Source organism: Piliocolobus tephrosceles, chromosome 6 (genome assembly GCF_002776525.5).
Source record: "Piliocolobus tephrosceles isolate RC106 chromosome 6, ASM277652v3, whole genome shotgun sequence".
Lineage (NCBI taxonomy): Eukaryota > Metazoa > Chordata > Mammalia > Primates > Cercopithecidae > Piliocolobus > Piliocolobus tephrosceles.
In genome coordinates, this window is record NC_045439.1 from 44,516,216 (window position 1) to 44,540,399 (window position 24,184).

The 24,184-nt window shown below is 35.8% G+C and overlaps 1 protein-coding gene across 2 annotated transcripts in view; it reads left to right on the plus strand.

The window, feature by feature from the left end:
• Positions 1–23,286, plus strand: part of KCNH5 (potassium voltage-gated channel subfamily H member 5) — a 952,486-nt gene extending 929,200 nt beyond the window's left edge. Inside the window, exon 10 of one of the 2 annotated variants that reach the window (XM_031935711.1) lies at positions 14,300–23,286. In XM_031935711.1, the coding sequence (XP_031791571.1) occupies positions 14,300–14,313 (14 nt within the window). In that variant the 3' untranslated portion in view covers positions 14,314–23,286. The remainder of the gene's footprint in view (positions 1–14,299) is intronic. The other variant, XM_031935710.1, reaches the window with a different exon arrangement.
• The last annotated feature ends 898 nt before the right edge of the window (positions 23,287–24,184 follow it).

Consider the following 24,184-nt stretch of genomic DNA (forward strand, 5'->3'; position numbering starts at 1 on the left):
TACGTGTGCATGTGTCTTTGTAGTAGAATAATTTATAATCCTTTGGGTATATACCCAGTAGTGGGATGGCTGGGTCATATGGTACATCTAGTTCTAGATCCTTGAGGAATTGCCATACTGTTTTCCATAATGGTTGAACTAGTTTACAATCCCACCAACAGTGTAAAAGTGTTCCTATTTCTCCACATCCTCTCCAACACCTGTTGTTTCCTGATTTTTTAATGATTGCCGTTCTAATTGGTGTGAGATGGTATCTCATTGTGGTTTTGATTTGCATTTCTCTGATGGCGAGTGATGATGAGCATTTTTTCATGTGTCTGTTGGCTGTATGAATGTCTTCTTTTGAGAAATGTCTGCTCATATCCTTTCCCCACTTTTTGATGGGGTTGTTTGTTTTTTTCTTGCATATTTGTTTGAGTTCTTTGTAGATTCTGGAAATGAGCCCTTTGTCAGATGAGTAGATTGCAAAAATTTCCTCCCATTCTGTAGGTTGCCTGTTCACTCTGATGGTAATTTCTTTTGCTGTGCAGAAGCTCTTTAGTTTAATTAGATCCCACTTGTCAATTTTGGCTTTTGCTGCCGTTGCTTTTGGTGTTTTAGACATGAAGTCCTTGCCCATGCCTATGTCCTGAATGGTATTACCTAGATTTTCTTCTAGGGTTTTTATGGTATTAGGTCTAACATTTAAGTCTCTAATCCATCTTGAATTAATCTTCGTATAAGGAGTAAGGAAAGGATCCAGTTTCAGCTTTCTACTTATGGCTAGCCAATTTTCCCAGCACCATTTATTAAATAGGGAATCCTTTCCCCATTTCTTGTTTCTCTCAGGTTTGTCAAAGATCAGATGGCTATAGATGTGTGGTATTATTTCTGAGGACTCTGTTCTGTTCCATTGGTCTATATCTCTGTTTTGGTACCAGTACCATGCTGTTTTGGTTACTGTAGCCTTGTAGTATAGTTTGAAGTCAGGTAGTGTGATGCCTCCAGCTTTGTCCTTTTGACTTAGGATTGTCTTGGCAATGCGGGCTCTTTTTTGGTTCCATATGAACTTTAAAGCCATTTTTTCCAATTCGGTGAAGAAACTCATTGGTAGCTTGATGGGGATGGCATTGAATCTATAAATAACCTTGGGCAGTATGGCCATTTTCACGATATTGATTCTTCCTATCCATGAGCATGGTATGTTCTTCCATTTGTTTGTGTCCTCTTTGATTTCACTGAGCAGTGGTTTGTAGTTCTCCTTGAAGAGGTCCTTTACATCCCTTGTAAGTTGGATTCCTAGGTATTTTATTTTCTTTGAAGCAATTGTGAATGGAAGTTCATTCCTGATTGGCTCTCTGCTTGTCTGTTACTGGTGTATAAGAATGCTTGTGATTTTTGCACATTCATTTTGTATCCTGAGACTTTGCTGAAGTTGCTTATCAGCTTAAGGAGATTTTGGGCTGAGACAATGGGGTTTTCTAAATATGCAATCATGTCATCTGCAAACAGGGACTATTTGACTTCTTCGTTTCCTAACCGAATACCCTTTATTTCTTTCTCTTGCCTGATTGGCCTAGCCAGAACTTCCAACACTATGTTGAATAGGAGTGGTGAGAGAGGGCATCCCTGTCTTGTGCCAGTTTTCAAAGGGAATTTTTCCAGTTTTTGCCCATTCAGTATGATATTAGCTGTGGGTTTGTCATAAATAGCTCTTATTATTTTGAGGTATGTTCCATCAATACCGAATTTATTGAGCGTTTTTAGCATGAAGGGCTGTTGAATTTTGTCAAAAGCCTTTTCTGCATCTATTGAGATAATCATGTGGTTCTTGTCTTTGGTTCTGTTGATATGCTGGATTACATTTATTGATTTGCGAATGTTGAACCAGCCTTGCATCCCAGGGATGAAGCCCACTTGATCATGGTGGATAAGCTTTTTGATGTGCTGCTGAATCCGGTTTGCCGGTATTTTATTGAGGATATTTGCATTGATGTTCATCAGGGATATTGGTCTAAAATTCTCTTTTTTTGTTGTGTCTCTGCCAGGCTTTGGTATCAGGATGATGTTGGCCTCATAAAAATGAGTTAGGGAGGATTCCCTCTTTTTCTATTGATTGGAATAGTTTCAGAAGGAATGGTACCAGCTCCTCCTCGTACCTCTGGTAGAATTCAGCTGTGAATCCATCTGGTCCTGGACTTTTTTTGGTGGGTAGGCTATTAATTGTTGTCTCAATTTCGGAGCCTGCTATTGGTCTATTCAGGGATTCAACTTCTTCCTGGTTTAGTCTTGGGAGAGTGTAAGTGTCCAGGAAATTATCCATTTCTTCTAGATTTTCTAGTTGATTTGCGTAGAGGTGTTTATAGTATTCTCTGATGGTAGTTTGTATTTCTGTGGGGTCGGTGGTGATGTCCCCTTTATCATTTTTTATTGCGTCTATTTGATTCCTCTCTCTTTTCTTCTTTATTAGTCTTGCTAGCGGTCTGTCAATTTTGTTGATCTTTTCAAAAAACCAACTCCTGGATTCATTGATTTTTTTGGAGGGTTTTTTGTGTCTCTGTCTCCTTCAGTTCTGCTCTGATCTTAGTTATTTCTTGCCTTCTGCTAGCTTTTGAGTGTGTTTGCTTTTGCCTCTCTAGTTCTTTTAATTGTGATGTTAGAGTGTCAATTTTAGATCTTTCCTGCTTTCTCTTGTGGGCACTTAGTGCTATAAATTTCCCTCTACACACTGCTTTAAATGTGTCCCAGAGATTCTGGTATGTTGTATCTTTGTTCTCATTGGTTTCAAAGAACATCTTTATTTCTGCTTTCATTTCGTTATGTACCCAGTAGTCCTTCAGGAGCAGATTGTTCAGTTTCCATGTAGTTGAGCAGTTTTGATTGAGTTTCTTAGTCCTGAGTTCTAGTTTGATTGCACTGTGGTCTGAGAGACAGTTTGTTATAATTTCTGTTCTTTTACATTTGCTGAGGAGTGCTTTACTTCCAATTATGTGGTCATTTTGGAATAAGTGCAATGTGGTGCTGAGAAGAATGTATATTCTGTTGATTTGGGGTGGAGAGTTCTATAGATGTCTATTAGGTCCGCTTGGTGCAGAGATGAGTTCAATTCCTGGATATCCTTGTTAACTTTCTATCTCGTTGATCTGTCTAATGTTGACAGTGGAGTGTTGAAGTCTCCCATTATTATTGTATGGGAGTCTAAGTCTCTTTGTAAGTCTCTAAGGACTTGCTTTATGAATCTGGGTGCTCCTGTGTTAGGTGCATATATATTTAGGATAGTTAGCTCTTCCTGTTGAATTGATCCCTTTACCATTATGTAATGGCCTTCTTTGTCTCTTTTGATCTTTGATGGTTTAAAGTCTGTTTTATCAGAGAGTAGGATTGCAACCCCTGCTTTTTTTTGTTCTCCATTTGCTTGGTAGATCTTCCTCCATCCCTTTATTTTGAGCCTATGTATGTCTCTGCATGTGAGATGGGTCTCCTGAATACATCAGACTGATGGGTCTTGACTCTTTATCCAGTTTGCTAGTCTGTGTCTTTTAATTGGAGCATTTAGTCCATTAACATTTAAGGTTAATATTGTTATGTGTGAACTTGATCCTGCCATTATGATATTAACTGGTTATTTTGCTCATTAGTTGATGCAGTTTCTTCCTAGCCTCAATGGTCTTTACATTTTGGCATGTTTTTGCAATGGCTGGTACCGGTTGTTCCTTTCCATGTTTAGGGCTTCCTTCAGGGTCTCTTGTCAGGCAGGCCTGGTGGTGACAAAATCTCTAAGCATTTGCTTATCTGTAAAGGATTTTATTTTTCCTTCACTTATGAAACTTAGTTAGGCTGGATATGAAATTCTGGGTTGAAAATTCTTTTCTTTAAGAATGTTGAATATTGGCCTCCACTCTCTTCTGGCTTGTAGAGTTTCTGGCGAGAGGGAGTTGGAGACTGGAGCTGTTCCTATTCGGCCATCTTGCTCCGCCCGATCTATACTTTATTTCTTTTAGTGACTGAATAGTATTTCATTGTGTGGATACACCACATTTTTGTCAACTCATCCATTAATGAATATGTGGGATGTTTCTAATATTTGGCTATCATAAATGATGCTGCTGTGAACATTCATATACAAGTTTTTGTTTGACTATATGTTTTCAATTCTCTTGGATATATAGGAGTAGAATTGCTGGGTCATATGGCTACTCTATGATTGACTTTTTGAGGCACTGCCAAGCTCTTTTCCACAGAGGCTATACCATTTTACATTCCTTCCAGCAACGTGTGAGGGTGCTAGTTTCTCCACATCCTTCCAACACTTGTTATTTTCTGTGTTTTTTATTACAGCCATCCTACAGGGTGTGAAATGATAACTTATTGTAGTTTTAATTTTCATTTCTCTAATGACTAATGATGAGTATCTTTTCATATGCCTATTGGCCATTTGTATATCTTCTTTGAATAAATGTCTATTCAAATTTTTTGATGATTTTAAAATTAATTTTCTTTTGTCTTTTTATTTCTGAGTTATAATAGCTCTTTATATATTCTGGATACTAAACCTATATCAGAATTATTATTATTATTATATTTTAAATTCAGGGGGTAGATGTGCAGGTTTGTTGCATGGATATGTTGTGTGATGCTGAGGTTGGTGCTTCTATTGAACCCATCACCCAAATAGTGAACAGAGTACCTAATATTGGGTAGTGAAAAACTACCCAATAATTAATTTTTTAACCCTTCCCCCTTTCCTCCCTCTTTAGAGTCCCCAGTGTCTATTGTTCCCTTCTTTACATCTGTGTGTACCCAATGTTTACCTCCTACTTGTAAGTGAGGCCATGTAGCATTTGATTTTCTGTTTCTGTGTTAATGTAGGATAATGACTTCCGGCTGCATCCATGTTGCTGTACAGGACATGATTGCATTCAGTTTTGTGTTTGGGTAGTATTCCATGGTGTATACCACCTTTACTTTATGCAATCAGATATATTATTTGCAAATATTTTCTCTAATTCTGTGAGTTGTCTTTTCACTTTGATAATGTCCTTTGATGTACAAGCATTTTTAATTTTGATGAAGTCCAATTAATTTATTTGTTCTTTCCTGCCTTGAGATTTATGTACCTATCTAAAGAATCATTGTCTAATTCAGGGTCACTAAAATTTACACCTTTGCTTTCTTCTAAGAACTTTAATGTTTTAGCTCTTACAGTTAGGTATTTTATCCTTTATAAGTTTAATTTTGTATATGGTGTTAGACAGATATCCACATTCATTTCTTGTTTGTGTATATGCAGTTGTTTCAGTACCATTTTTTCAAAAGATTATTCTTCTTTCATCATTGAATTGCTTTGACACCCTTGTCAAAAACCAGTTGACCATAGATGCATAGGTTTATTCCAGGACTATCAGTTGTATTCCACTGATATCTATGTCTATTCTTATGCCAGTACCAAATCCTTTAATTACTGTAGCTTTGTTATACATTTTTAAAGTGTTAGGTGTAAGTCCTCCAACTTTATTCTCTTTTTCCAATATTGTTTCAACTATTCTGGGTCCCTTGCATTTTCATTTAAAATTTAGGGTTGGTTTAGCAATTTCTGAAAAATGGGCAGTTGAAATTTTGATGAAAATTGTATCAAAACTATAGAGCAACTTGGGTAGTATTGCCATGTTAGCAATATCATCTTCCAATATGTAAACATGAGATGTCTTTCCATTTATTTAGGTTTTCTTTAATATATGTCAATGTTTTGTAGTTTTTCTAGGTGCAACTCCTGTACCTCTTCTTTTGCTAAATTTATTTATTTATTCTCCTTGAAGCTATTGTCAATAACATTATTTTCTTAATTTCATTTTCAGATGGTTCATGGCTAGTGCATAGAAATATAACAGATTTTTTTTATTGAATGCATATACTGCATCCTTGCTGAACTCCTTTATCAGTTCCAGCGGGCTTTTCTTGTATTTCTTAAGATTTTTCTATATGTATGATCATGTCATCTCTAAATAGAGGAGTTTTAATTCTTCCTTTCTCTTCTGGATAACTTTTATTTTATTTTCTCAACAATTTCCTTGGCTAGAATCCCCAATACAATGTTAAGTAGAAGTGATGGGATCATCCCTGCTCCTCTCTTTGCTAATATTACGGGGAAAGCTTCTAGTACTTTACTATAAAGTATGATGTTAGAGATCCTAGATTTTTATCTTGCATTGGGCTCTGAAAATTATGTAGCTAGTCCTACCTTATAAAGAAGGACACAGTTGAGCTAAGTATCAAAGGACACATAGGAGTTCTCCAGTGGGTGAGGAGGAGGAAGAAGAACAGTATATGCAGTATCATAAATACATGCTCAAACTCAAAGTGACTCAATGTGGCAGGTGTGTGGAGGCCAAGTGAGGAGTGAATAAAGCAGAGGTTAGAGAAGCAGGTAGGGCTTGACTACTGCTGGATTGCTGACTTCTTACTAAGGAGTTTGGATTCTGTAATTTTTAGACTAGTACTCTATTATATTTTACAGTCAACAGCAAAGAGTAGAATGAAGAAAAATGAGACTAAAAATTGAGGCAAGGAGAGCAATTCATGGGCTACTGCAGTGTTTGATACAGTGAATCAAAATCTTGTCAGAGGCTGAGGTGGTTGGATCACGAGGTCAGGATATCGAGACCTTCCTGGCTAACATGGTGAAACCCCGTCTGTACTAAAAATACAAAAACTTAGCTGGGCATGGTGGTGGGCGCCTGTAGTCCCAGCTACTCGGGAGGCTGAGGCAGGAGAATGGCGTGAACCCAGGAGGCAGAGCTTGCAGTGAGCCAAGATTGCACCACTGCACTCCAGCCTGGGCGACAGAGTGAGATTCCGTCTAAAAAAAAAAAAAAGCTTGTCAGATTAACCTTGGAATAGCCGTATTCTTGCTTTTAAAGACTTTGCTTTCCTTCTATTTTTTTTAAATGAAAATTTGTACAAATAAAAACATATGCATTGAGCACCATATTTCAAAGTTAAGCTAGCGTTGGTAAAGTTTACAATCTATGTTTTGTTCATTGCGAAAAATATATTTTCATGTTTATGATAGCCTGAATTCAGAATTGAGATAAATGATCTTTTACATGGTAAAGAAAATGATGCTTAGAACATTTCATTAGTTATTTCAGTAACTGTATTAGTTATTCTAGAATCTTTTGCATTTGCATCATACTAGTCATTCTTACATTAGGCATTACCTACACATTAGCAAAACCAAAAGATATTCCTTCCCTATCCCTTCCCGTCCCTCCTTTCCTCCCTCCTTCTATCCCACCCTCCCTTCCTCCCTTTCTTTCTTCCTCTCTTTTTCCTCTCTACCCATTTTCCTTCCTTCCTTTTTCTTTACATTTGCTTAATTAATTAATTCTTCAAAGGTTTTAGGGCCTAAGAGGCTGAATTAGATCTGTAACACATTTTGTGCCCTTGGAGAGCTTCTAGATTTATGAGTGACTGAAGTAAACAAGGCTGCCACATCTCAAAACAGAGTATCATGCATCATTGTTACCCTAAGCACATCTAAATTTGTAGAATGGTCATTTGCAACTGCCCCATCACTGTGGCCGTCACTGAGAGTTTACAGCCTCTGATATATACATGGTAGTGTTGAATAAATAATGCTTTACTGTATTAGTTCAGATTGTCATGGATTGGAGGGCTAGAGTTAGAATTTGTGACTATGATTATGGAAACAGTAAGAAGAACCAAAGAATCAAACCAACTAAATCCCAGGAGAGTCAAATAAACCAGAGCTACTCACTGCTTGATCACATATAGCTATAAATTCCTAGTCGATTCACAGATCTTGTAAGTGATGAGCCATTTGAGAGAAAACACCTCTTTCTTTTCTGCAAATTGTGTAACACTAAATCCATGTCATTGAACAAATGATTCTAACCATTTTTTTTCTTGCCTTTATTGGATTTCAAAGTTCAGTACACATTCAAATTATTCAATTTTGATATCATTTTTATGATCAAATGCCCTACTTTTGAAATGGAAAGCTCAGTTGGCCATGTTCCCTGTTACGTTTAAGAAGCTTTTATCATTTAAATAAATTAAACCTCCCAGCATGGATTCTGCAGAACATAATGAAGTACAGAGAAAAATAAAGCTTAAATGAAATAAATCTCTTTGCTGATAGAAACAGTACAGGTTATTGTGCATTCTACCAATAAATGTGTAGCTGGAACCATAGCCTAATTTCTGGTTTTTAAATTTTGTCCTTAATTTTTGTACTGTTCAGCAGCAATCTGATTTGCCATTGGACAAAAGATGGACACAATGTACATCAAGTAAAAAGGGTCTAGGTTTTTAGTACTGAGAATAAAACCAAATATTAGATTTTTAAAAGCTGATTTCTTTTAAAAGTACATTGATAAGTAAGGGTATGCATTTTTCACACCATTTAATTCATACAAGTTGAACTCTTATGAACTCAAATCCTTTAACACTTTCTATAATAATTTCTTCATGGTTAAAAAAATGCTTGTTTTTTAGAGAAAAATGATCATCCATATAATAATTGGGTAAAATTAAAGTATATAAATTATATATTGAATTAGCAGGAGACATTTTACTTTTTGAGTTACAATTTGCCAGTTGCCCATGAAAGATTCAATTGGATTTTGAAAAATCTTACTGTTTATAGGTTCTTTCAATGGTCAAAGTGTAGGATGCAATTTTAAAAATGTAAATAAAGCACACCATTTTGAAGAGTTTAAATAAAATTTGTCAATGTTTCCACTCTGTTAAGTTGAAGCATTTTACTATATGCATGTTAAAAATAAAGGTAAAGGTAAAAAGCCCTTCCTTTTAAAATTTTTATTTATTATTATTTTTGAGACCCAGGTTGACATGCAATGGCATGATCATAACTTACTGGAACCTCAGATTCCTGAGCTCAGGTGATCCTCCTGCCTCAGCCTCCCAAGTAGCTAGGACCATGGGCATGCACCACCATGCGTGTCTTTTTTTTTTTTTTTTTAATTGTAGAGATAGGGTCTTCCTGTGTTACCAGGGTGGTCTCAAACTTCTGGGCTCAAATGATCCTCCCACTTTGGCCTTTAGAAGAGCTGGGATTGCAGGCATGAACCACCATTCCCAGCCAAAAAGCCCTTCTTAAAAGGAAACGTTCAGCAGAATTAATTTGAGAATACTCATAATGGTAATGTATAATAATTACCATAGAAATGTAGTTTTCTTAGTAATAAATATTCAGTGTTACTCAATATTGGAGCTTAGGTCATAAAACTGTCTCTGAAACTGTAAGGACTTATAGAGAGGGCCTAATTGCATTTCGTGTTTTTGAAATACAGTGAGTTACTTATGTTAGGCATCCCTGATGTTTTATCTTCTTATTTATTATATTTGTACATTTTTTTAAACTACAAAACAAAAAACCATCATACTTTGCATATAAGATATGGATCAGCTGGTGGTAGCACCTTGTAAATTAGTGTTTAAAGCCCATAAGCATGATTAAATCACCTTTTCATTTTTCATTTGTTTTTAATTCCAGTGCCAATATTCTCTTACCTTGTAGTAGGAAAGAAAATTTTGTTTTGTCATAAGTTAGAAAATAAGCTTCTAATGGATATTGTTGCATCCTTGCAATGAAATCAAAGCAGATTCTGATTCAAGACCTTTCAATGACTGATTTGTGGGTCAAAGATTTGAACCTGAGTCTACCCAGTATGCATTTGTTCAGCAGTTGGCCAGGTTCTAGGAATGCCAGAAGGCAAATGATATAACTCCTGCTTCCAAATGAGGAGTAGACATTAATGATCAATAATAATAATAATAATAATATACAGATAGCACTGATTCATTGTTTGGAGAGTGGAACATAGTGAAGGAACTATAAAGTGCCCTTCTTATTTGTAACAAACATACATTTGCTGAATGTATGAAAAGGTTCTTGAACTAATGAATAACATTTATTTATTGAGGAATTTCAATGTGGCAGGCATGTCATAGACACTTGAGATATAGCAGTTAGCAAAGCAGACAGAAATCCCTATTCTAATAAACAAATGATTTAGGTGTAAATGGAATCAAGGATGATGTCAAAGTCCAGGGAAAGTCACATTCTTTGACCCTCCCTGCCCCCTGCCTTCCATAAAGGTAGTATATTTAATATATGTAGAAGGAAGTTAAAAACAAAACAAAAACGCAAGGCATCCTTGAAGGGGACCGGAAGCTACAAAATGGTAGCATGCATTGAAGCCTACGGGATCTGCTTTGGAGAGTGAGGAGGGTCTAGAGACTGCCTCCCACAAAGCTCTTTCAAGGTGCTGGTCAAGGCTACCACTTTCCCAGCAAGTACAGAGCTTCAATCGTGTTTAATTCACTGCTTTCAGGGGTGGTTCTCCATGGCAAATGCTCTGTGAAGGGTGACCTGCTAGGTGTGAAACTGCTGCACAACTTCCTACCTCACTCATTCATCTATCCAAGTTTTCACAGAGTCCAGGAGAAAGTATAAAAGTTACCTTGAGGAGCAGGAGAGTGGAATGGTTAAGACTGGAAACTGACCCTTCGGATTTGTATCCTGGACACTCAGTTGTGTGACCTAAGGGAAACCACTTAAACTCTTTATGCCTCAATTTGCTTCTCTGTAATATAAGAATAATAGGACCTGTGTCCTACAGTAGAGAATAGGACCTAGCTTGTAAAATGTTCTCATTTATGACACTTGAGTGAGAAAATACATGTGTGGAAGTGACCACTTTGCTACATACAGCTATTTTATAATCATTTTACAATACCATTATTTTGTTCCATAGTCAAAAGTAAAATAGAATAAATGTAATCTAATCCTATAAAGTCAATTCAAACTAGTAATTTTTTTAAAAAAATCTACCTCTTACAAACCTGGATATAATAAGTAGTTGACCAAATCCAAGTGTTACTGTTTTCAGTTAGACTTCAGTTACAGTTGTATAGATTGGGTGATAAATCTCCTCATGACCCCTTCTTTCCAACCTTCCTCCTGCACTTGTTTCTCCTCTCACTGGGCCGCAGATTGTCAGCAGGCCTGCTGCTAAGGAGAAAGGGGGATCTACTTCAGGACTTAGGGCTTGTGTCTGAGATCTGGAGGGCCTGTAGCCACTCCTCAGAGTGTTGGCTTTTCAGCTGGTCATGTCCAACTGCTGGCTCTCTTTATGTGTGGCATAATTGCTGGCCCGAAAGTCCCTGGTGGCAGGTGACCTACGGGGTGCAATAACTTTTCCCACCTCACACAGTGCTTTTGCCTTGGCTGGCTTCTAGCAGACTGAATTCACAAATGACTAACTTCAGTGGCTTCCTGAGCTCTAGGGCATCCCAGCCAGTGATCCCTTGAGCTATAGAGGAAGTGAAGGGCAAGGAGCAAAGAAAGGATCTTTGGCTCTCTGAAGAGCATGTTTTTCCACCGTGCATTGCTGGCTCCTGAGACTGGCTGTGTAGGTCCTGCTGTTCTGCAAACTCGGTAACAATTCAGGACCAGTCTTGTTGGTCATAAGTACCCTCAAACCTCAAGGGAGCTATGTTTAAAATTACTTAATTTCCTATCTCCTGGGAGTAAAAAGGGAGAAAGGAACAATGTGCAACGCTCAGAATTCTGTCATCTAATGTACCAGAGCTCGATTTTTTTCTCTTTCCCTGTTACTTTTATGTTTCTTGACAGCAAAATACAGATCCAGCTCTATCTCATTTGTCCCCTGGTATAGGTGAGAAATCAAGCCCTGTGCCAGGACCCACTTTGCTCTACATATTTTTGTATTTGGAGTCTTTGTTTCTAGCTAAATAGTAGCAATTCAAACACTTTTGTTTGTTCTTGGTTGGGTGGGTGGGGCAGCTGGTGGTCAAGGAAGCTGGGAAAGATTTATTTTATTGATATTTTACATGGGCATGTTACAGTCTTACATTACAAAACACCCTGAACTTGATTAGCACACAATAATTGCAAGCAATTATTGGCCATTATATTGACAAATCTAAACAAATAAGACTCTTGCCTAAGGTGTCCACAAATTCTCAGATATCAGTAATACCAAATCTTTCAGTATAGTCTCTGCGTGGCAGGACATGTAGACATTACAAAGATAGGAATGTTGTTGTCTGCATATACTGATAGGGTTGTGAAATGTAGCAAACAAAAATACAGGACTCCAAGGTAAAATTAAAATTCTGATAAACAATGAATATTTGTTAAAGGATACATATGTCCAATTCAGATTTTTAATGTCTGATGTTCTTAGTATGTCCCAAATATTGCACAGGGGACCTGCATTTTACCTGACCTTCCTCTGTGCCTAGCACCTGTCACACTCCACTGACTTTGAAACGGTTTCCTTTTCCCAAATGTGAAGGCTGCTCTCAGTTACCACATCGAACCAACACTAGGTCTATCCTAGCCTAAATAGCCACCTTAAAAAAGTAAAAAGGGCCAGTGGTGAATGGGAAGGGGGATGTGGAAAATTATTCATATTAGGCCTCTCATGTCCACCCATAGAATCAAAGTGAGTACTTTTTCAAAAAGGGGCTGAAATAGGAAAATAGTATCTGTGTTTCTGTGTCTGGGTCTGTCTGGTTCTAAAGAATGTTCATATCTTGAAGATTTAGTACAACCTATGTTTATTTGGGAAGCATAAGAAATGTGTCAACCCTTTGAAAGACTTCTAATTAAACTGCTGGAGCTTTGATATCAGAATTTGAGATTATTATTACATATTTTTAAAAGACCCAATTTCATGTGCCACTAACAAGAAAAAAATATATTGGCCTTTACAGTTACTGAATTTATTTTAAAATACAAATTATTACCACTTGATAAGCTGAATTTAGTGCATCAATCTCATTTTAGAAAATGTACTCTTATCTGGAAGGGGAATTCCTACCTTTCTGACTTTTCAGTTAACGGTGACCATCAATAGTATCAGTTTTTGGTGTAAAATCAATGATTATATGTTACTCCAGGCAGCTGCTGAATATTCAAAGGATAGTTAATGGTTTCAGATAGGAGTATTTTATGAGAGTTCAAGGAGAGAGACCCAATGTATGTTGAGTGTCTGTTATGGGTTAGAGAATGCATGCTCCACATGTGTTTCTACTCTAACCAACAACTTACAGAGGGCGATCAAGGTAAGTAATTTTCCTTGAGTAATAAAATTGTCTGATTCTGAAAGTGCCTTATCTTATATAACTCTCTCTTTTTTTTAAATTTTCCTTACAGCCTTCACCTGCAGTTACTTTGCTTTTCAGGACTCTGAGCAAAAATCTCACACATTAACTTTACTTCCAACTCTGATAATATATGTGGCAATTTCTTATATAGCCAACATTTTAAAATTTCTTTTGATGGGGTTATCATAAGTTCTTCCCATTATTATCTTCAAAGTACATTTTAAATAAAATGATGCTCATTTATTTATGGATATCTAACCCCTCACCTGTACTATGTATTTAGTTTTATGTTTAAAATTTAAAGAATCTTGGAAATTGAAGAGTTCAACCTCCAACCCAGTGAACATGTCACATGAAAAACATACTTTCTGTTTTAACCTTTTAGTGCTAGAATGATCATGAGTTTTCGAGGCAGTTTATTTGATAGAGAGCAGTTTGCAATGAAGTCTCTGTGCTGAGCTGGTGTTGCCTCCCAGGAACTTTTTCTCACAAATTCTAGTTCTGCCTTCTAGGGTCACATAATTAAATTTAAATTCTCCCCTCACCCACTCCAGGTGCCGTTTGCTAAACTGTCTAACTTTTCAGTACATTTATAGCCCGGAATTCTTTTACTATCTGATACCCAAACAGAGGATAATATTAAAAATGGTTTTGAATCTTATTTCTACACAATAAGGAAAATCATACAAAAGTAGCAATTCATTACAGAGAAATTTAAGGGATAAATATGTATTTCTTTATATATATACACATATATACACATACATATATATATATATATATGTCTGTGTGTGTGTGTATGTATTACCTACTAAACAGTAATATAATGGGAACATAAACTAGAAGCAAAGTACCTCTACTCAGTTGTCTCTTGAGTAATTCTCCCTCTGATATGTAGGGGACTAGAACTAAGTAAATAAGTAGCTAACATTTCCGTGTTGGGTGTAAGGCATATTGCATCCATAAATTTCATAAATGCAATTCCATAAATGGCATTCGGATTTTTTTCTTCAGAAATAATCTTATTGAATGTTGAAGGGTTTTCTTTGTAACACGAAGCACATACAGCATAGTGTCACACAACTGTTAATCCATCTGCTTTTATAATCAGGCTATGACTGTCTCTCCCGTTCCACAGATCATCTTTCGTAAGATCAGTGATGTGAAGAAAGAGGAGGAGGAGCGCCTCCGGCAGAAGAATGAGGTGACCCTCAGCATCCCTGTGGACCACCCGGTCAGAAAGCTCTTCCAGAAGTTCAAGCAGCAGAAGGAGCTGCGGAATCAGGGCTCGACACAGGGTGACCCCGAGAGGAACCAACTCCAGGTAGAAAGTCGCTCCTTACAGAATGGAGCCTCCATCACTGGCACCAGTGTGGTGACTGTGTCACAAATTACTCCCATTCAGACGTCTCTGGCCTATGTGAAAACCAGTGAATCCCTTAAGCAGAACAACCGCGATGCCATGGAACTCAAGCCCAACGGCGGTGCTGACCAAAAATGTCTCAAAGTCAACAGCCCAATAAGAATGAAGAATGGAAATGGAAAAGGGTGGCTGCGACTCAAGAATAATATGGGAGCCCATGAGGAGAAAAAGGAAGACTGGAATAATGTCACTAAAGCTGAGTCAATGGGGCTGTTGTCTGAGGATCCCAAGAGCAGTGATTCAGAGAACAGTGTGACCAAAAACCCACTAAGGAAAACAGATTCTTGTGACAGTGGAATTACAAAAAGTGACCTTCGTTTGGATAAGGCTGGGGAGGCCCGAAGTCCGCTGGAGCACAGTCCCATCCAGGCTGATGCCAAGCACCCGTTTTATCCCATCCCAGAGCAGGCCTTACAGACCACACTGCAGGAAGTCAAACACGAACTCAAAGAGGACATCCAGCTGCTCAGCTGCAGAATGACTGCCCTAGAAAAGCAGGTGGCAGAAATTTTAAAAATACTGTCAGAGAAAAGCATACCCCAGGCCTCATCTCCCAAATCCCAAATGCCACTCCAAGTACCTCCCCAGATACCATGTCAGGATATTTTTAGTGTTTCAAGGCCTGAATCACCTGAATCTGACAAAGATGAAATCCACTTTTAATATATATACATATATATTTGTTAATATATTAAAACAGTATATACATATGTGTGTATATACAGTATATACATATATATATTTTCACTTGCTTTCAAGATGATGACCACACATGGATTTTGATATGTAAATATTGCATGTCCAGCTGGATTCTGGCCTGCCAAAGAAGATGATGATTAAAAACATAGATATTGCCTGTATATTATGCAGTTGACTGCATGCACACTTTACATTTATTTATAATCTCTATTCTATAATAAAAGAGTATGATTTTTGTTACCCAAGGCAATGTAATATTTGAAGAATCAGGGTCCAACCTGCCAATGTTGCCATGACAAATTTGATCTCAGGCTGAGTATGTATATCGAGCTATCATTTTCTCACTGTTCTGTTAAAATTATAGATTAATGCCAAGGAAGAGTTCAGTCTTTTAAACTATTAGTACCATGTTATGATCTCTTTCCATAGGATTTTTCTGTAACTTAGTGTTAGGTTCTTTTCCCCTACAGGCGGTGTTTGCTCCATTTAAATGACTGTTTTGTTGCTAAGTCAGATAACAGTGTGGGGTATTGAAAACTTATTGCTATGGGTTTTGTGCATGAATTACATTTTTGATCAACTATACCTCTCCTTTTTTAACATTATACTTAGATAGTGATCATTAGCTCTTATGTAAGGAAATCCCTACTCCCTCCTTCTTGGAGAACAGCTGCCATCTTGTAGGCTGACATTATCAACACCATAAATACTAAACTGTTAATATAGTGTACGTTATTATAGAAACACTGCACCACAGGGCATAAGGCCTTTTGACAATTCACGTAAGAGATGCTGAATTTCCAAAGCTTATGAATGCTCTAAATTTGTATTTCCAAAACATGTTCAAGAGTGACATTGAAAGGCTTCTTAGCAAAGAAACATACAAAGAAAAGCATTTAAGTAATCATATCAAAATGCTAACTATTATGATATAAAATAAAAAAGTGTAAACAGATAGATAAATTTTTGTGGCATGTCTGTAACTTAGAAAGAATGAAACACTGGTATGGATTGTTGACACATGAATCTTAGTGTTTGTAGTGATAACACATGAAATGTGGTAAAACAAACAAACAAACCAAGAAGTAGACATTAAGTTGCTCAACTCAGATAACTGCTTTTCTATCATTTTATTCTGGTTACAGTTTTTAAAAGCTTTCTGCACACAGTTCTACTGCTGGACTTCTGCTAAGTTGATTCAATAAACTATTGTGGCTCAGGCAGATCCATTTATGAAAGGGGGATACTAGAGACTGAATTTTAGTCTTTTGAATTCAAATCCTCTTTGTAGAAAGTGCCTATTGTCAAGTTTTTTAAAAAAAAGTCACAAAGAGTTGTCCTGTATATAGCTAGTCCCTTAAATGATATGGATTGAGAATAAAATACACATTCACTTGTAAGAACCCAGGAGAACTTATTTCTTTTGACTAAACTATATTTTAGGAAGTTGTTCAGGGAAGCATACTTTTCAGTCAGTGCATGCACAGCATTTAATATGGGGAGCAGGGGAATTAGCGTTTGCATGAAGTTGAAAATATGTGTGAGTAATTTATATATTACTGGACCTTCTGTACATATATGTTAACAATATGCAAAAACAATGGCAAAATCGAAGGAGATATTTTGGTCTGTTATACCCATTTGTATGAGCTTTTCTATCTCCCAGTATCCCCAACCAAAGCCACTAGAACTGAAAGACACATTATCACATTCAGACTGAGAAGTGCAAAACAGTGATTTATAAACACAGTTGCTATTTCAGAATTTCTACTGAACTTCACATGCCCACAAGATGTGCCTCTTTAATCTAGGAGTCTCAAAACATATGTTATGTGCCGTGGGCTCCATTTTCCTTTCTTTGTGCATATGACTTCCATTAGCCATAATGGAAGTTTTCAGGGGAGCACATCTCCATGTAATGCTACAATATCTACCTACCACAAACACAAGAAAATGAAATAATTATGGAGTAAGGAATCAGCCTTGAAATTGGAATTTTGTTGCTTTCATGGTGAGGATGATGTCTTTTTCTTGACCTCTGACATTTATTAAATTTCAGGGTTTTTTTCTATTTGTTTAAGTCAAGTTTGGCTTAAGCTTTTAAAGGTGAATGTGTGGTTAAAATAAAAATCTGAGTACAGAAGTTGTTAGTTTAACTTTAGCCAGTGCTTCAAAAATAACTGTTGGTATAAAACTATAAAAGAATGACTGTGAACAACATGATGATTTGAAGTTCTAATTCATGCCTTTGCATATTAGTGGTGCAAATATTTACTGTGTTCTGACATTGACATAGAGTTTCACCTAATCGACCTACAATATTATTGTTCATATATGTGAGAAACATAATGGTTTGGAATTACTCCGAGTTTTCAAGAAGAAGGGAAAGTATCAATTGTTTATTTATGGTGCAGTTATCATAGAGTTTTTTCAGCCATCTCTGTTCTCTGTGTGCATGATATGAAGAGGTGCTGAATGCACCCCGCTGTTTTCAGCAGGAATGCGTGTTTTCAGCAAACATTGTATATAGAGTAGTCTTTTAGGTTCCCAGATTCCACAAATCTTAGCAGTTGAATTTACTCAGATTTGAATGAAGGGTGAACACTTGCTTTAATACATGCAATAATGATACAATCACGTTCTATGTTGCCTCAGCTAGCACATAGACAGTAGATGCTCTTTTGGGGACGAGATAACTGCATGTTTTATTCCTACACTGTATAGATGCTCTTGGTGCATCCAGAATAAAATTTTTAATATTATATTTCTAAATAATGTATTAATAGTAGTAAATGGATATGTATTTGAAATCCAAACATTTTCCAAAGCAATTTACGCACCTTCAATATTTTTCTATGATGTTATTAATAGGTAAGATCAGATGCTGTATCCTCGACAGGTGGTTGTAACATAATAGCAAAAGTCAAATTAGAATGGAAATGCGAGTGATGTATCATAATGGCAAGTTTTATCAGTCTGCGTAAGGATATTGTTGCACTAAATGTGATCTAGCAGATGGAAGAGATTATGATAAAAGGCAAATGGGCACACAAAAGCCAGATGACAATACCAAAGCTACATGAATGGTACTGAAAATGATTCAGGCACAGTGGTTGAAATGAATGAAGTGGTTGAATACAGGCCCATGCTTCATTGTTAAAATGGAAAATTTTTATGACGCTAGTAGCAGCTCACATTAAGTATAGGACTAAAAATGCCCTAAGTATTTTTTACAAACAACTTTATGCATATCAAAGAAAAAATGGAAAATATGGGGTTTGAAATTGCTCTAGAAGAAATGTGTACTTCTGTTGTAATCAACACTTTAATAGGAAAATTAGCTGTGACTGTTAACTGAAGTACCATTATCAAAATTAACCTTATTGGAGCCCAGATGGAAATCACATTTTCCCTTCTGTTTAAGGAGATTTCGTTCACCCTCTGAGATCTGGCCCATTTGATGTCTTATTTTAAATAACTAAAGTCATTTGGAATTTTTTTTTTTAATATTAGCCTTCAGAGCAGTGACTGTTTTGAAGTGTGCAGTGGCAGATATTTGTGAAATTATTCATCATATTCCTAATGAATTCCACTATCTTGTATGATTTTCATCTTTTAAGCAATTTTCTCAGAGTTTGTTTTCCAAAATTTCATGTAGGTAATGAGAACATTTTTCTAGAATGTGCATATCATACATGGATAACCTTCAAATATGAATATTTTATAATCATGTGAATGTTGTGCTATAATTTTTTCTATTAGGTGTAAAAGTATTTCTCTTCTTGTCTTAATGGAAAGGGGAAAAAGATAACAGTCTTTTGGAAAACACCTTAAGATTAGTATCTGAGCTTTGTCTTGGATTCTGAATTTAGCTTTACTACAAACTAGAAGTGTAATTATGGGCAAGTTAACCTTTTCTGGTGTACCAAATGCTACCATTCCCCCGGCAATAAATAAGAAAACAAAGATAATAGCTGTTGCCTTCTTATATCAACACACTATTAGGTAATACAAAAATTATCTTTCTTGCAGGTGAAAATTACATTATGACAAATGATCACTTTTTCATTCTTTCATAGAAAAGTATCCATGATGTACTCTCTATAGAAATATTCTTCTAGATTTTAGAAGAAATTTCAAGGATTGATGGTGATGTGATTTTTATCTAAATGTTCTTTTAGGTTTTAGAAGAGATTTATCTGGTCAGAGGTTGATGGAAGGAGGCATAGTTTGCTAAATAATTATTAGTGGCAGGTAAGCATAAAACTTGATACTTCTCTGGGAATTTAGAACTACGAATCAAATAAACTTGGAGAGAATGAAGCTCCATTGATGGAAGAGAGAAAGAAGAGAAAGATAGGTAAATTTTAAGATTTTTCTTAATTCTACTTAATCATACTGCTTGGCAGACATTCTCAATTTTGTGAAAAAAGTATGCATATTGATAAGTGGCCAAGGTATAGAGTAGTTCATCAATATATCTATGTGACAAAACTAAATGTATAACCCTTAAATTTATACAAATAAAAACTAGAGTAGTTCATCCTTCAACTTTTTATATTAAACTAATCATGAACTGTGCAAGATACATGATTCCACATGGGCAGACATTCTTATAACAAAATTCTCAACTATGTGCTATGTATTGTAAGTTTCAGTCTGTATTCTGACTTGAGATTTTCTATCACTTCATTTTTAGGATAAGACCCATGTGTTTGCATTCTTTATGAGGGTCAGGGCCACTGAGGATTTGGACTGGGAACTAGGAAGATGATGAAGGCAAGGGTTGAGAAAAGACTGAGGAGAACCTATCTGCTTCTTTACTCTTAGGTTTAGAAGTTAAATTAGTTAACTAAGCTTATATTTACCAAGTGTTCACTATGATAAGCATTTTATTTAGGTTATCAAATTTAATTCTTGCAACAACCCCATGAAGGTATAAATTAAGGAACTTGTGCAGGATAGCATACCTGTTACACGGTAAAGTTGAGTTTCTAACACATGCAGTCAGACCTTAGGGAGAAAACTTTATTTTGTAGAATATTGACGTTACAAGAACTATCTACTTCAACCATCTAGTCTAAGTTTTTCCAGACACAAACTTTTAAAGATTTCTTAAAATAATTCTTAACAATTGCACTCTATAATGTGAATGTAAATGTTGGTTATTTCTGGGTAGGTCAGAGTCAGTGACAGAGGTTGAAATCATACTGTCTTAAGCAAAAGGTGCCCTGTCCCAACAGTGGAATTTTCATTTACTTCTCCCAACAGTTGAAAGACATCAGCCAAAGTAAACTGTCAAATGTAGTTATAAATAAGAAGCATGTTTCACATATAGTCACTGGTATCAACATTTCCAGTTGAATTTTAACCTAAAGAGATAATGCATAATGATTAAGGAAAGCAAGAGTCATTCAGGACTTTTTCTATAATTTCTTTTTATTTTTAATAGTGGGATTTGGATGAGACTCTGGAATTTATTTTTAAAATTTATTTTTTGACTCATTGGGTTTTAAGTAGATTATTCAGATATTTTTATTGATTGCACTAATGTTGCCTTCTTGGCCAAGCCACTATTAAATGCATTATCCAAATTAACTATCTCTGTTTAGAATGGCAACTTGTATCCTTATTTCCAAAATTAATGAATTCCTAGTGTGTATATTTACTTCAGAGAGTTTCAAAAATTTTCTCTAATGAAAAAATGTTAATTTTCTGAATGTGATTTATTTGTTCTACACTTTGAGATTTTGAAAGCAAGTGTCTTGAGAAAAGGAGAAAAAACCAAGATATTACAACACTGCATGCTGGAATCTTCAGCCCAAACCATCTTGTTTTCACTTGGCTAATAACTGAGCCAGAGGTAATCATAGAAAGGAATAATCCTACTTTTAAAATAATGACTGTGAAGGACCCCACTGACACTATCCAAAGCTTTTTATAGTCAGCTCACTTCCATCCTGGCTTTTACATTATCACTGCATGATTATTTAAATGAGGCCATGACTTGTACTACCTGTAAAGGCACTTGGTCAAAGAACAGTAAACCAAAAAGTGCAGCTTATGGCCAGAGTTATAACTGAGGAAAAGGGAGGGTGGAGAAGGGATAGCAGTTGCTTCCTTTTAATGAGTTTTCTGTGTGTGGTGCCTTTTAAATAGCTTTTGTTTATTTGTTTTTAAGATGACACATTGTCATTAAGGTTTTAACAAAACCTTTGGAAGCAGTTTGAAAGCTTGCCAAAGTTGGGGCCTTCTTTAGAAATAAGTGCTCTCCCACCAACCAGTGAGTTTAGAACCTCTGGTTCTGGCCTACAAACCCAGTTCCCTAAGCACTTGGCTGGTTGGGCTGCATTTTGATGGAGGGAAAACAAAAAGATCTGATCACTCTCTCTCATTTATGCAGAATCACTGACTGTTGAATGACCAAAGCATTCAAAGCCAAAATATTCACCTTGATGCTTCCATAAACCAGACTGAGTATCCATAATAACTAAGTAATTTTATCCCCATTCTGTGCTAAATCATATTTCATAATATAAAATGTAACCCCTTCCCTCTATGGTCAGACTCTTCATTGCCCATTTCCATAGAGAAATTGGACTTTGGCAAAAAGCAACATAAAGATTATCATTGTTCCTAGAACCGTTGTTGTCATGGACCCCTCATTTGCTCCTCAACTTTTTCAACCAAATTATAGTGAGAAAGGTTCCTGATGAGACCAAGACTGCAAACAGGAAGAATACGTAGCTAGTAAACTATGCAAAATCACAGCAAAGATTCATTTTTAATTCCATGTTACAGTGTTTGATAGTCCTAAGTATTTAATATTGGTATATTATGTCACAGCCATGAACTGTCAACTTACACAAAATCCAAATGTGCTTTTATTTAAAATCAAGATTAGCCTATTTCATTTTTAGAAAACACAGTGGTCAGGATTCCTTTTTCGACCTCTGCAGGGATGTTTTCACATTGCTATTCTTATGACCCTTTATCAGAGAGGGAATAAGTGTAGTTTACATCTCCTTAGGGTTGACTGCACCAGCATCTTCCATCAAGCAGTCGCCTTCCACCTTATAACCTGTTCACAGTTAATAAAGCAAGAGGGAATATGCATTTCATATTAGGAACAGATTTCTTAAGTGATTGTTACGAAAAGTGGAAACCAGTTTAGAACCATTTTTTTACCCTAAAACATCCATTGTAGTTTGTTGAAAGAGCAATGACTTTTAGAAGTGCTTGGTACTCAAGCAACACAAAATGTGCAGATTCATGATCTATTGAAAATTATAGAGTTCTTTTTATTCTATGTTTTAGTGACTTTGTTTACACTAGTTGTGGCATTTTGTATACTACAATGTAAATTCTACTATAACACTAATGTTACTATGGGAATTAATTTTGCAACTTCTTAAATGTTTTTGTCACTGCAACCATATTGGTGAGATTTTGGGGGTATAAAAAATGCCTCTGCCTTTAAGGGTTAAATGCATTGGAAATAATTAATTCATGCATTAACAAAGGAAACAATGCAAACATTTCATGTGGAATGTTTTTAATAGCATTATGCTAAGCAGTACTTGTTGGCTCTTTTCAAAATCTGATTCATGCTAAGCAGATCCTTTTTTCTACTTAAACAAAGATACTGCAATGTATAATATAGAAATTTTGTATGTACTGTTGACCTATCACCTGATCACTGACAGAATGTTTGAAAATATTTTAATGGTGTGACTTTAGGGTCAATTATGAAATAATTGTGATCAAAATTCAACTGCTTCTGGGAAGTTTATGGTGATTATCACTTTATTTAACGTTTGTTCTTAAGAAATGGTCATTTTGAAAAGTGAATTGGCAGGTGGAAGCTTTTAGCCCAAAAGAATTCTGGGTTCCAGCACAATAAACTGTATTTCATCAGGGAGGGCTAACTTTGCTTTTTTTCACACTTTATTTAAATGTGGATATTTTTTCATGATACAGAATAAAATGTGCATTTTATGGAATTTATTTGAATTGGGTCTTTGTTGGAAATTGCTATTTTGAATTTAGTTAAATAAGTGAAAAGCTCCCCAATAGTAAAGCACAAAGCAATAGGTTTAGAGGAAACAGTCTTTTGATATATTAGAATTTCAGTGTTATCTTAAACTTTCATAATATTTTTCCTCTGATAAATTGTATCGTTAAGGTATAAATGATAAAATTAAAGTAGTATTATATCAGAAATTAAAAAGTTTAAGCTCCAGGAGTAAATTTGGTTGAATTAGAATATTTCTCTGTACCATGAAAGATAGAGATAATGAGCAGATCTGAATAGGAATTTGGAGAAATCCTTATTTTAAAACGGGATTTTAAAAAGTTTTTCCAATAATATTTCTAAAATTCTATTAATATATCGTAACATTATGAGTTTATTCCAAGCAGTGAAATTTAGAGGCTTAAAGGGCAGAATGTACATGGAATACTTTTTCTCATTTTTGAAAAAAATTATAATGGCTTTGCCAAATTCCTATTAAAAAACAAGAGCTGAATGTGTAACATGTCTGCGACATGAGACCTGCAGATTTTTCTTCTAACTAAAAAACAAGTTTAAGAAACACTTTTTGACGTATCACTGAAAAATTATTCGTACCTATGGCTACATAAAATTACATTTTGATTACAAAACAACCAAATAAAGCTTCGTCTTTGCTATGGCTATGTTAGAATACAAGTAGGGGATTCGAGAGTTAGCTTTCAATTATATGGGAATCAAGGATATGATGATCACAGATAAAACGAATTGTCAAAGTGAAGTGAAACTTTCTACACAGACGAACAGTAATTAATGCTTTCTCCACTTCTTGTGATTTTGCTCCTCTTTTTTTCTTCTTTCCTTACTCACACATGCACACACGCACAGAG